The sequence below is a fragment of the Pan troglodytes genome, chromosome 16 (assembly GCF_028858775.2).
Source record: "Pan troglodytes isolate AG18354 chromosome 16, NHGRI_mPanTro3-v2.0_pri, whole genome shotgun sequence".
Lineage (NCBI taxonomy): Eukaryota > Metazoa > Chordata > Mammalia > Primates > Hominidae > Pan > Pan troglodytes.
This window is the reverse complement of record NC_072414.2, coordinates 56111126-56123866: the sequence shown is the minus strand read 5'-3', so window position 1 is coordinate 56123866 and position 12741 is coordinate 56111126. Positions and strand designations below refer to the sequence as shown.

The 12741-nt window shown below is 41.8% G+C and overlaps 1 protein-coding gene across 4 annotated transcripts in view; it reads right to left on the bottom strand.

The window, feature by feature from the left end:
- The window catches only part of SNX1 (sorting nexin 1), a 50948-nt gene that overhangs the window by 16308 nt on the left and 21899 nt on the right, over positions 1-12741 (bottom strand). For all 4 annotated transcript variants that reach the window (XM_003314708.7, XM_009429322.5, XM_063795115.1 and 1 more), the window contains exons 3-9: positions 12002-12129; positions 11392-11458; positions 6698-6741; positions 4005-4146; positions 2972-3050; positions 2417-2492; positions 193-306 (exon numbers count right to left, since the gene is read on the bottom strand). In XM_003314708.7, the coding sequence (XP_003314756.1) occupies positions 193-306; positions 2417-2492; positions 2972-3050; positions 4005-4146; positions 6698-6741; positions 11392-11458; positions 12002-12129 (650 nt within the window). The remainder of the gene's footprint in view (positions 1-192; positions 307-2416; positions 2493-2971; positions 3051-4004; positions 4147-6697; positions 6742-11391; positions 11459-12001; positions 12130-12741) is intronic.

The following is a 12741-nucleotide window of genomic DNA, read 5'->3' as shown; positions in this document are numbered from 1 at the left end:
CACAAAAGCCCAGAACTTTAATGAGATTACTTTTATGGGTGCAGTACAGTCTTTCTTTAGCAGTTGTTTCTCAAAAAGGGACTGAAAAATCTTATAAAAAAGTTTCTAATCTCAGAAATTTCAGGACTCCTTAGGGGTTCTGACCCATAAGCCTGAGGTGTAGGTGGAGGTAAGAGGCACAGGGCTACTCACAATGTCTGATTCATTCATCTTGATGGTCATTTTGCTGACGGCATCTGTGGCTTTGTTGAACATCTTGAGGAGACCAGCACCACTCAATGTCTGGGTACCCACGGCACGTGGCAGCTACAAGACCAAGAAGGCAGGGATGGCAAGTTATCTGCTGCCCCTATTTTAGGTTCAGAAGAATTAGTATCCATCAGATGGCATGCCAAAACTTGCCAGACAAATTATTTGAACTGTAAATTGTTTTCAAAGGCAGTCTGAGGAATCCACAACTAACATGTCCATACAGAAAAATCAAAGAACCATGTTAAAAAGAATCAGCAACATTTTCAGCTTTTGATATTTTATACAGAAAAAAAGTAGACTGGGGTGTTACGTGGCCAGGTGACCTCAAATTGAGATTGTCTGCCTACCCAGGCATGAACTGCTTAAGTACCAAGCATACTCTTGTTAAAAGTCAAAAGTTCCCTTGGATTAGCACACTTTGTACAAAACCAGACTTAAAAGTCTTAAGACACTGAAATCGTGCTGTGTTCGAATTTTCTTCAGTGAACAAATATCCAAGGACAAGAAAATTATTGATTCAGATCAAGGCTACTTTCAGGGATAACCTAGTAGTCAAGCATGCCAAATATTTAGGAACAATCTGATTGCTGTTCAGTCTCCCCAGTACTCTCCTAGGGCATGGAAAGGACGCTGAAAAATCTACAGCATATACAGCATACTATGCTAAAAAGTCAGATTTTAGTGTTCAGGACTCTATGGCAGTAGTTCTTTTTTTTTTTTTTTGAGACGGAGTCTTGCTCTTGTCGCCCAGGCTGGAGTGCAGTGGCACGATCTCAGCTCACGGCAACCTCTGCCTCCAGGGTTCAAGTGATTATCCTGCCTCAGCCTCCCAAGTAGCTGGGATTATAGGTGCCCGCCACCACGACCAGCTAATTTTTGTATTTTTAGTAGAGACAGGATTTTGCCATGTTGGCCAGGCTGGTCTCGAACTCCTGACCTCAGGTGATCCTCCTGCCTCAGCCTCCCAAAGTGCTGGAATTACAGCCAAGAGCCACCGCGCCTGGCGTGGCAGTAGTTCTAAACTTGGGGCCACTTTACTTCCTAGGGGACATTTGGCAATGTCTGGAGATGATTGTGGTTGTTATAACTGGGGAGGGGGTGCTACCTGGATCTAGTGGGTAGGTACCAGGAATGCTGCTAAAACCCCCTACAATGCATAGGACAACCCCTACAACAAAGAACTATCTGACCCAAAGTGCCCACAGTGCTGCTACAGACATACCCTGCTTAGGGGTATGGAGTAAAGACGAGAGGGTGAAAAGGAAGAAGGGATTTAAGAATATCCACAAGAAAAGACTAAAAGATTTGAAGCATTTGACAGGGAATTTTTAATGAAAACATTTCATTTTAGAGGAGAAAACCCCCTCATTTATTTAGTATCATTTTCTTCACTGGAGTAACACATACTACATACAAATGAAAGAAAAATTTAAAAATAAAAATTAAAGCAAAATGATAGCCCTACCCAGTCACTTACTTCCTTCTAGTTTGCTTTCCTGTGAGATAAAACATTTCACTCCAGTGTTTCTTTTGATCCTTAATGACTTACATGTTTCTACAGCTGTATTTATATGCTATTTCATGTTGCAAATTTTGTAATTCTTTTAACATACGTGTCCATGTACTAACATTTCTGTATACTTTGTTTATGATGAGAATCAAGTATTTGGTTATATTGATATATTTTACTTAATTCTTCCACTGTTAGCAATTGGGCTGTTTTCAGTTTTTGACAATCATGACTAGCCTACGCATAGCCTGTGAAAGAGACTGTCTACTTCAATCAACACTTTTCCTACATGGTAGTTCTGTGGTTTGTGGTAACTGTTAACCAGTGACCCGCCTGGCATAAAATATACATTCAATCTGAGCCAAGAAGTAACCTACAACATGCCAAGGACCTGCCAAATAGATCACTGTGTTGATCCAGTAAGACAATACTAGGCTGCTATTTGACCCTTACAACCAACTGCTTTTGACTTCGGGCAGAGCTTCTTTTATTTCAAAGGCTGAAAAATACTTGTCACTCTCAGGGGTTCACACAAAACTAGGATACAGTCTAGTACTAGGCATGTTAAGTGCTCACATATTTTTGGAATGAACTAGTTTCATTTCACTAGGGGCAGATATAAATTATGAAATTCAGTTTGCACTGAATACTAACCTCTTCTTTTTCCAAGAACTCTCTGACGTCAGGGTCCTGTAACATGGTAGGATGATTTACAATCCTCTGAAGGTACCTAAAAGGTAAGCAGTTATCATCTGGTTAGTTGAGCTGGCCTCAGAAGGTTCTGGGCGTCACACAGTGCTGGCAGTGATACCATGTCTTTTGTACTTTTTGTACTTAAAGTACCCTAAGATAAGGTACTTAAGTAGGTCTCTCCTTGTAAGCATATTCAAGTTCACATTCCTGACTTTTCCAAAAAGGGAGAGAAAAATAACTGGTCAGAAAGAAACCTCAGAGCCATTCATATTTGATTGATTGTCTAAGAATATGACTGCCTGCTCACTCAGGATGGGGAAAGAACAGAAGATGGTCTATTCTCAAGGTGGGAAAATAAGCGACTCAGGAAAAGTTAAAGAGATAATATGGAGGTGTGCAACTTCAATTTATTCACGTTTCATCTCTAACTCAATGGACTGTCTCGTCATTTAGACTCACTTTTCAGCTTTTCATTTGTCCTCACATTATTCAGGAAAATGGCTGCATGGCACTTACCTTTCTAAAGCGGCCCTCCGTTTTTCAAGAAATTCTGCAGAAGAAGAATCTTCCTTCCCAACTTTCACTTTTGTCATCCCTAGAATGGAATTTAAAAAGCAAAATAACCATAAATCATCATGAAGAGGATAAATCTTTTTTTTTTTTTAAGTGTCAACAGGAGGAAAGGCAGTGAGGCTAGCACACAGCCTAAGGCCACTTCTATGTTATATGCAGGGATGAACAAAAGGTTCTTTACATGAGAGCCACTTTTGAAAACTAGTCTCTAAGTGCTGAAGGTTCTAAACTCTAGGACTTGCAGAGTAAACATTTTCTTAAAAAGGCGGCCATGGAACCCTGAGTACAAACATCAACTGATGTTAATGAAGAGGCTCCTGGCCGGGCGCAGTGGCACACACCTGTAATCCCAGCACTTTGGGAGGCCAAGGCGGGCGGACCACGAGGTCAAGAGATCAAGACCATCCTGGCCAACGTGGTAAAACCCTGTTTCTACTAAAAATACAAAAATTAGCTGGGCATGGTGGCGGGCACCTGTAGTCCCAGCTAAGCGGGAGGCTGAGGCAGGAGAATCTCTTGAACCCGGAAGGCGGAGGTTTCAGTGAGCTGAGATCGCGCCACTGCACTCCAACCTGGTGACAGAGCGAGACTCCACCTCAAAAACAAACAAACAAACAAAAACCAAAAAACCAAACAAACAAACAAACAAAATGAAGAGGTTTCTTCCTCTGACCCCTAATCCAATGTAGTCTATTTCAATCTGGAGGCAACCGCAATCATGTAAGACTCCTGAAGACCAATAGAAAACAAACGAACATCTCTGGAGGCTAAACCCAGAGCTCCTACTGCACCCAAGGAGAACATGCCAAAATATGCTATTTTTCTCTAGACCTCCAGTGTAGGAAAACACTGGAAATGTCTCTTTTCTAACCACAAGACTGTTAATAGAAGTAGTCTCATATACTAAACGGTAAGTGAATTTTGGAGAGAATGCAAAGGAAAACAATCCAAGTGGAATGAAAGACCACAGGCTTACCTATGAGGCTCTTCTCCGGGGGTGGAGGGACAATGAAGCCATTCTGAGAGTGCTTCTCGGAAAGCTTCTCATAAAGACCCAGAAAGTCACTAAATCTTCTTTTTACTGCAAACTGTTTGCTTCTGAACAATGGTAAGCTTGTCTTGGGGACAGGAAAAAACACAAGGCAATTTCATTCCAAATAGGGGATGGTATCTTGAAAGTCATCCTATTGACATTAAAGAAACCCATTTCCCAGATCCCTGCCCTTCAGTCACCTGGCAAATAACTTTCTCCAAGGCAGAGAGTCTTAAACTTTTTAAAACTATAGTTCCCCTTTGGCAGTCTGGGAGCCTAAGGAGCTCTTCTCAGAATGATTTTAAATGCAAAAAATATATAGGATTATAAAGGCAATCAATTAAATTCAAATACATCTGAAGCCATGGTGACCTTTGAGAAAAAAAAATTCAAATACAGTTTCATTCCCAGGTTAAGAACTCCTGTTCTAAAGAAAGAAATGTTCAGTTCTAGTTTAAAGCTAGAATTCTATAGTAACCAGTAACCCATTCATCTTTTATTGACTTTTTTTTTTGGAGACAGGATCTCACTTTGTTGCCCAGGCTGGAGTGCATTGGTGCGATCACACCTTACTGCAGCCTCAAACTCCTGGGCTTAAGCGATCCTCCCACCTCAGCCTCCCAAGTAGCTAGGAATACAGGCACACGCTACCATGCCCAGCTCATTCTTCACTGCTTTTTTTTTTTTTTTTTTTTTTGAGATGGAGTCTCACTCTGTCACCCAGGCTGGAGTGCAGTGGTGCAATCTTGGCTCACTGCAACCTCCACCTCCCAGGTTCAAGCAATTCTCTTGTCTCAGCCTCCTGAGTGGCTAGGATTACAGGCTCCTGCCACCAGGCCCAGCTAATTTTTATAGTTTTTTAGTAGAGATGGGGTTTCACCATGTTGGCCGGGCTGCTCTCGAACTCCTGACCTCAGGTGATCCACCTGCCTCAGCCTCCCAAAGTGCTGGGATTACAGGCGTGAGCCACTGCGCCAAGCCTCATTGACTTATTTAAGGGTATTAGCTGCTGGAATTACAGCAGCCAAACTAGAGACAGACAAAAAGTGCTTCTAAGAAGGGGAAGCAGGTGATGAGCAGGGTGGGAATTGGATGAAATGTCTAAGCTGTAGACAGTAACCTCTAAAGTATCATAATCTAGAGCTCACAGGACGCAGGCCAACAAGTAGTAGAGAGACAATACAAAGCAGATTTCTACCAAAAAAGTTAGGGCTACATCACAATGAGAGTTCACTTTAAACTCACCAGATAGGCAAAATTTAAGGAGGTTGGCCTCACCAATTGCTGGCAAGGAAGTGAATCAATGGGAACTTTTATACACTGCTGATGGGGTACAAATTGGTACAAAGACTTTAAAAAACAGTTTGTATTCCTTGTGTGCAATATTTGTAGTACCTATGACCCACGGGAATTACTTCTGGTTACATACTCTAGAGAAATCCTTCTACGTGTGTACTAGAGATGTGCAAGAAAGTTCCCAGTTACAAAAACCAGAAACATGTTGACAGCAGAAAATGTTCACAACAGGAAAACATAAATATTTTGTGGTATATGAACTAACTACAGCCATGACCATCAAGGATGGGTGAGAGAAACAATGCTAAATAAAGCAAGCACAATTATCAGCATGATACTATTTTTTTTTTTTTTTTTTTTTTGAGACAGAGTCTCCCTCTGTCGCCCAGGCTGGAGTGCAGTGGCGCAATCTCGGCTCACTGCAAGCTCCGCCTCCCAGGTTCACGCCATTCTCCTGCCTCAGCCTCCCCAGCAGCTGGGGCTACAGGTGCCTGCCACCATGCCCGGCTAATTTTTTTGTATTTTTAGTAGAGACAGGGTTTCCCTGTGTTAGCCAGGATGGTCTCGATCTCCTGACCTTGTGATCTGCCCATCTCAGCCTCCCAAAGTGCTGGAATTACAGGCGTGAGCCACCGCGACCGGCCCCCATGATACTATTTTTATGAAACTCAAAACAAAGCAAAACAGTCATATATATATATATATATATATATATATATATATATATATGTATATATATGTAAAGATTTCTTATAAAGGAAATGAGAGACAACTCAGGAGAAAGGACACCTCTAAGGTATGAGGCAGGGGATATGATGGAAAAACACACAGGTGGATCCAATGATACTCAACTTTAAGACTAGTGGTAAGTTTAGGGCTTCATTTATTATGCTTCCTAACTTGTATACAACATTGTATACATTTTGTAGGCATTAATATTATATACAAAAGAAGAGCAGACTAGAGGGGCAAAAGGTTAAGTATTAAAAAAAGCTCTCTGAAACCTCAGAAGCATTGAAGATTTTAAAAGATGGTTTAGGGCAATCTGTGAATCTAGCTCCAAACCACATGGTTCTCTAAGAGGGATGGGGCTGTATCAGATATACCACGACTTAATAGAATCACACTGAAATGTTAGCTTTCTGGAAGAGTATTAAAAAGACTCAGTCTGGAGTATCCAGATGAGATTACCAAGGGGATGCAGGCTTGCTCCATCTTGAGTAAACATGAAGATGTTGGCAAAGAAACAAAGGAGATACCCAGAAATAATCTGAATGATGACCTTGGTATAAGCACCAAAGTCTATGAAGATGGTCATCAGCAAGGTCACCTGGACTCACCTGTGTTGTAACTTTGTAGGCTACATATGCATTCATACCATCCCCTGTGAGAGAACAAGAAAGCAGAAGATTATCTTGTAAACCAAAGCAGTGCCAATCCAGCTAACATTTGACCAGGAATCATAAAAGCCATAGGAACCCTGGATAAGAAGGGATGCTTGTTTCATCTCCAAGCTTTATATGCAATCTTAGAATCCAGTTCCTACTTTGCCTCAGGGCCTCTGTGGCACATAGCAAGCCCCCATGGATGCTGGCTGAGCCCCAGTTTGAGTTACACAAGAGAGTCAGCCCTCTGTTCCAAAGCCAGGCCAGGCTCCATTTATACCCTCCACAAAGCAGCACTGGATACTGACAATCCATCAGTTGTTACCATGCCAATATTTGGGCTGGTTACACACATCTGTCCAAAACCAAACAATTCTCTTGCTGTATAAAGCAGGAGGAGAAGGAAGCAACTGATATAAAAGGAAACAAGTAGTTCTACCCTAGGCTAGCTCTGGGCTCGATTTGCTCTTTCAGAAATATCGTCACAACCCCCTCCATTGGTGCCGGGGGGGACACTGACCTCTCTGATCTAGCATGTTCACCAAGAGCAAAGGGTCTGGCAGGAAGACACTTTGGCTGCCTAATGTCACACAAATCTCCCTTTCCTGGAGCAATTATTTTTATGAAGAAGTCTTTGACTGTTAAATAATTTGGGATTCAAGCTATTGTTTTTCTCTGTGGTGATGTCCTGACCTAGACCACTTAAGGAGATAAAGATGCCATTGATATCCTGAGCACTGAAAAGACATATTCTGGAATCCAAACAGACACAGCTCCAGTGCTGGACTATGGTGTTTGGGGTTGGTTTTGTTCCCTGCCTCCCCCACCCTTGATTCCTTCCCACATCAAACAGGAAAACCTAGGTCAACAGTTACCAGCTGCTTAAGCCCCTGAACTGGTTCTGGGTGAGGGGTGAGGGGCCAAGGGAAGGAAGAGCAGGCAGTACTGGATCAGCAGCTTCCCACATTACAACTTGGTTTCAGTAAGATGGCTGGAAATGCCTGCTTTTTGAAAAATTTACCAAGAATTTGAAGATTACACAGGAATACAGGGCTTGTCTGCTGTACTTCCCCAGCCCCTACCAAAAGGGTGTATATAAAACAGAAACCATAAGCTAAACTTTAGAAATTATTTTATACTGATTACCAACTTTAGTTCTCTTCTAAACCACCTTATTAACATTACCCAATACTACTAAGGATGTTTACTACTGATAAAAGAAAAAAAAAAGAAATCTAAGTTTATTTTATAGAAGTAATGTTCAAAATTTCATTCACAGCAGAATAGTTATGGTCAAATGTCCAAGAAGTCAATCCCATAATTTAGTGCCTGCAGTTAAGAAAGTCTAAATGCAAACACAGAGAAAACAGAAAAGCAGGATCTTCAGATATTTTGTTTCTCAGCTGCTTTTACTTAGGCAATGTACATGAAAAGAGACATACTGCATGTACATAGAGAGCACACAGATCTGCAAATAAGCTAGTAATACAAGGTTTTAAATTTACGTAAATTTCCAGAATAATTTCAGAGTTGAAGATAACATATGCAAATTACCAAGGCTCTAAAAAGCATATCCTGGTAAAAGTTGAATTCTAAATTATTTAGACGTGTGCAGGAACAAGAAGCACATGTTGAATAAACAGCCCACACAAACAGAATGTGTTGTTATAAAGATCAGGCCTTGAATATGAAAATATTTTAATTAGCTGGTTTCTTGGCATCAACATGACTAAGAATCTAGACTACAGTGCAAGGAGATGAAAACTTATCACCAAGAGTGATTTGTGTTTAAATGCATCTGATCCATGGGCTGTTTAAATTACTCTCTGTAATGGGATAAATTGTGTCCCCTTCAAAATAGGTACGTTTTACGTTCTAACTCCCAGTTCCTCAGAATGTGATCTTACAGGGTCTTTACCGATGTAACTGAGTTAAAATGAAGACATTAGGGTGGGCCCTACTCCACTCAGGTTGGTGTCCTTATTTGTTAAAGAGGGAATGTGCACACAGAGATAGACATGCATAGAGGGAAGGCAATGTGGAGACGCTTAGGAAGGATGCCACATGACAGCAAAGGCAGAGACTGAAGTGACGCATCGACAAGCTGAGGAAGGCCTGAGACTGCCAGAAGCTGGGAGAGAGGCATGAACAGTCCTTCCCTAGCACCTTCACAGGGAGAATGGCCTGCCGACACCAGGATTTGAGATTTCTGGCCTCCAAAACTGTGAGAAATTTCTGTTGTTTTAACCAGTTTGTAGTACTTTGCTACAGCAGCCTTAGGAAACCAGTATGTTCCCTCTCCTGGTTCAGACATCATGACTTATTAAATTTTAAGAGAATAAGTGCCATTCATTCATCTTATTCCACCAAGGATTTAAAGCGGTGAATAACTAGCTTAAAATTAATGTGTTTATAGACTATCCATAAATATTAGAGAAGCAAGAGAGAATCTAGACATATAATCCAAAGTCCTGGTCCAGGATCTATCATGGGCCACACTGTGCCCTAACAGGAAAGCTACTTCCCTTTTGGTCCTCAATTTCCTTTTCTGTTAGATGACAGAACTGTGTAAGACGCTCAAAAACATCCTACCAGTCTAACAGTCTGGGAAAAGTAAAACTCAACAGTTCAAATTTAAAAAAAATTTTTTTTCTTTTTGAGACAGGATCTCACTCTGTTACCCAAGGTGGAGTGCAGTAGTATTACCTCAGCTCACTGCAGCCTTGACCTTCCAGGCTCAAATGATCCTCCCACCTCAGCCTCCCAAGTACGTGGGACTACAGGCATGTACCGCCATGCCTCTGTAATTTTTTATTTTTTTGTAGAGACAGGGCTAATTTTTTACTTTTTGTAGAGTCATGGTCTTGCCATGTTGGGCAGGCTGGTCCTGAACTCCTGGGTTCAAGTGATCCTCCTGCCTTGGCCTTCCAAACTGCTGGGATTACACATGTAAGCCACTGCACCTGGCCTAAAATCAATAGTTTAATGACCACCATTTTGGCCGGAGACCAGGTTAGGCAACATGGTGAAACCCTGTCTCTACAAAAAATATAAAAAAATTAGCCAGGCATGGTGATGCACATCTGTAGTCCCAGCTACTCAGGAGGCTGAGGTGGAAGGATCACCTGAGCCTGGGGAGGTCGAGGCTGCAGTGAGCTGTGATCATACCACTGCACTCCAGCCTGGGTGACAGAGTGAGACCCCGTCTCAAAAAAAAAAAAAAAAAAAAAAAAAAAAGACAACCATTTTGGCATAAAGTCTCACAAGTTCCTGTCCCTAGTACCAAATAGACCAAGAGTTGAGAATTACATTTGTCCTCTCAACTGTATAAACACCACTCCTGTTTAGGAAGACAGGTTCTGTATAGCCTCTTCCGTAAGGGACTATAGCTAGAACAAGGAAAGATGAGGCCTATTGTTCTCCACTCAGGGATAACTCTTGCAAGCTTGGTAGAGGGGAAAGCCATCCTAAAAATCCAAGTCCAGACAAAGTTAAGTGTTATGCTTTTTGAAGATCTAACTTCAATTTTGAGTACAATTCAACTTGGATCCCACAGATAGACTTCCCCACCTCATAAGGTTATCAAAAGTATGTGTATAAATGAGAGTTTCAAACTTTTTGAGGGAAAAAATAAGTTCAGTGTCCCTCAATTTTAGAACATGTATTTTTTAGGGTGCTTACATTGGATTTACCATCTCAAAAGACAGTAAAATGGTCTTATCAACTCTGAAGGAGAAGATAATGTTTTTTTTGTGTGTGTGTGTGTGTTTTTTTTTTTTTAAGACACAGTCTTGCTCTGTCACCCAGGATGGAGGGCAGTGGCATGATCTCAGCTCACTGCAGCCTCCACCTCCCGGGTTCAAGCGATTCTTTGGCCTCAGCCTCCTGAGTAGGTGCGATTATATGCGCACACCACCATGCCTGGTCAATTTTTGCATTTTTAGTATAGATGGGGTTTCACCATGTTGGCCTGGCTGAACTCCTGATCTCAAGTGATCTGCCTGCCTTGGCCTCCCAAAGTGCTGGGATTACAGGTATGAGCCACCATGGCTGGCCTGTTGGGGTTTTTAAAAAGAGACTCTAGCTGGGTGCGGTGGCTCATGCCTGTAATCTCGGTGCTTTAAGAGGCTAAGGCAGGAGGATCACTTGAGGTCAGGAGTTTGAGACCAGCCTGGGCAACATAGCAAGACCCCATCTCTTAAAAAAAAAATTAGTCGGCATGGTAGCACGTGCCTGCAGTCCCAGCTACTTGGGCGGCTGGGGTGGCTCAGGCGGGAGGACTGCTTGAGTCCAGGAGCTGGAGATGATAGTGAGCTATGATAGTGCTACTGTGCTCCATTCTGGGTGACAAAATGAGGCCTTGTCTCTAAAAAACAAAAAACCAAAAGAATAAAAATAAAAAGGGATTCTAGTAGTATTTGATGACTCTGATTTTTCTTCCTGAAGCCAAGAAAAGACTGACTAACGCATTGAGTAACTGCAGTCTCTGGCCTTAGAAACATAGCAAGGGGTCTACTTTTACAGAAAAGATACTAATGAAGTACTTCACATTGGCTAGTTCAACTCTGGGGGTAGCCATCCTGAAATTAGCTACCTATGCTTTCCACAGCCACATCCTAACATCACAAGGAGTCCTAAGAACCACTTACCTATCTTCTCAGGATCAGTTATACCGACTGTCAAATCAAATTGATCCTCCTGTTCCTCTTCCTCTAGCTTTTTCAAGAAAAGACAAATCATGAGAGTTGATATGAAAAAAAAAGCTATCAATTTTACCCTGTAATAACCTTATACCAATCTAATAAAATCAAGATGTATCCTTCAGTGTTCAGCTTTTGTCCATTCCCAACAATCCCAATGTACCAACTCTCAAAATTTTAAATTAGGAGCCAGCTTACAAGTCTTTGTTACATGTATCCCCTTAAAATCTTATTTTGATGACAATGAATAACTGCCAGATTTAGAAAGACTTGCCTCTTGCAGGCTAGGAAGGGAGTGAGGAGAAACTATACTCCTGAATGTGGAAGCTTCGCACACTAAGTATCTTTAGTAACCATTGAAAGCCTTTGTGCTCTCTGGGCAACAGATACTCTGCTCAAGAAAGACTCCTGTATTGGATTCTGGCTGTCCATTAACCATAAAGATCTCCTTCAAGAGTAACAAATATTTTCTCAAGGTTCATACTCAACTACACTTCAGACTGGCCGTACACAGTCCTAAATATCTAAAAGCGATAAGACCAAGAGCACAGATTCTCACCTCCTCATAGGTTGGCTGGGGCTTCGAAGAATTTGTGGCTTCCTGAGGAGGAAGAGAAATGAGTGTTTTGGCTGGCACCTTCTTCTGATTATTTTGTGTGCTGTCCAAGGATAGCTCCACTGTGGCATCTAAAATGAAGTTGATATTTTAAAATGAAGGTCAGTAATGAGTCTTTGAAGGCTAAACTTGTATAGGCTAAGAACTTACAAGAACAATAGCAAGCACTCTCAATACATAGAGGCTCTTAGACTGAGAGTCATAAAATGTTTACAAGGAGAAAAGGGGAGGAAGGTAAGGGAAGTGTTCTGCTAGCACAGGCTTAGTAGAACAACCTCTCCTTCTTTCCAAATACAACCACTTGGCTACCCTCTCCTACCTAGAATTTATACAAGAACCAAGGATAAGCAAAAAGACAACACAGCCAAAATAAGTTTATCAATTTTATTTATTTTTTAGACAGAGTGTCACTCTGTCACCCAGGTTGGAGTGCAGTGGCATGATCTGGGCTCACTGCAACCTCCACCTCGCAGGTTCAAGTGATTCTCCTGCCTCAGCCTCCTGAATAGGTGGTACTACAGGTGCATACCACCACAGCCAGCTAATTTAGTCTGTCAATTTTAATCTTCGGAGTATTCCTTCAGAACATTATATGAGCCCCATTTATTCTTGTTATAATTGTTTGTAAAAGGCTGGGCGTGGCGGCTCATGCCTGTAATCCTAGCACTTTGGGAGGCCAAGGT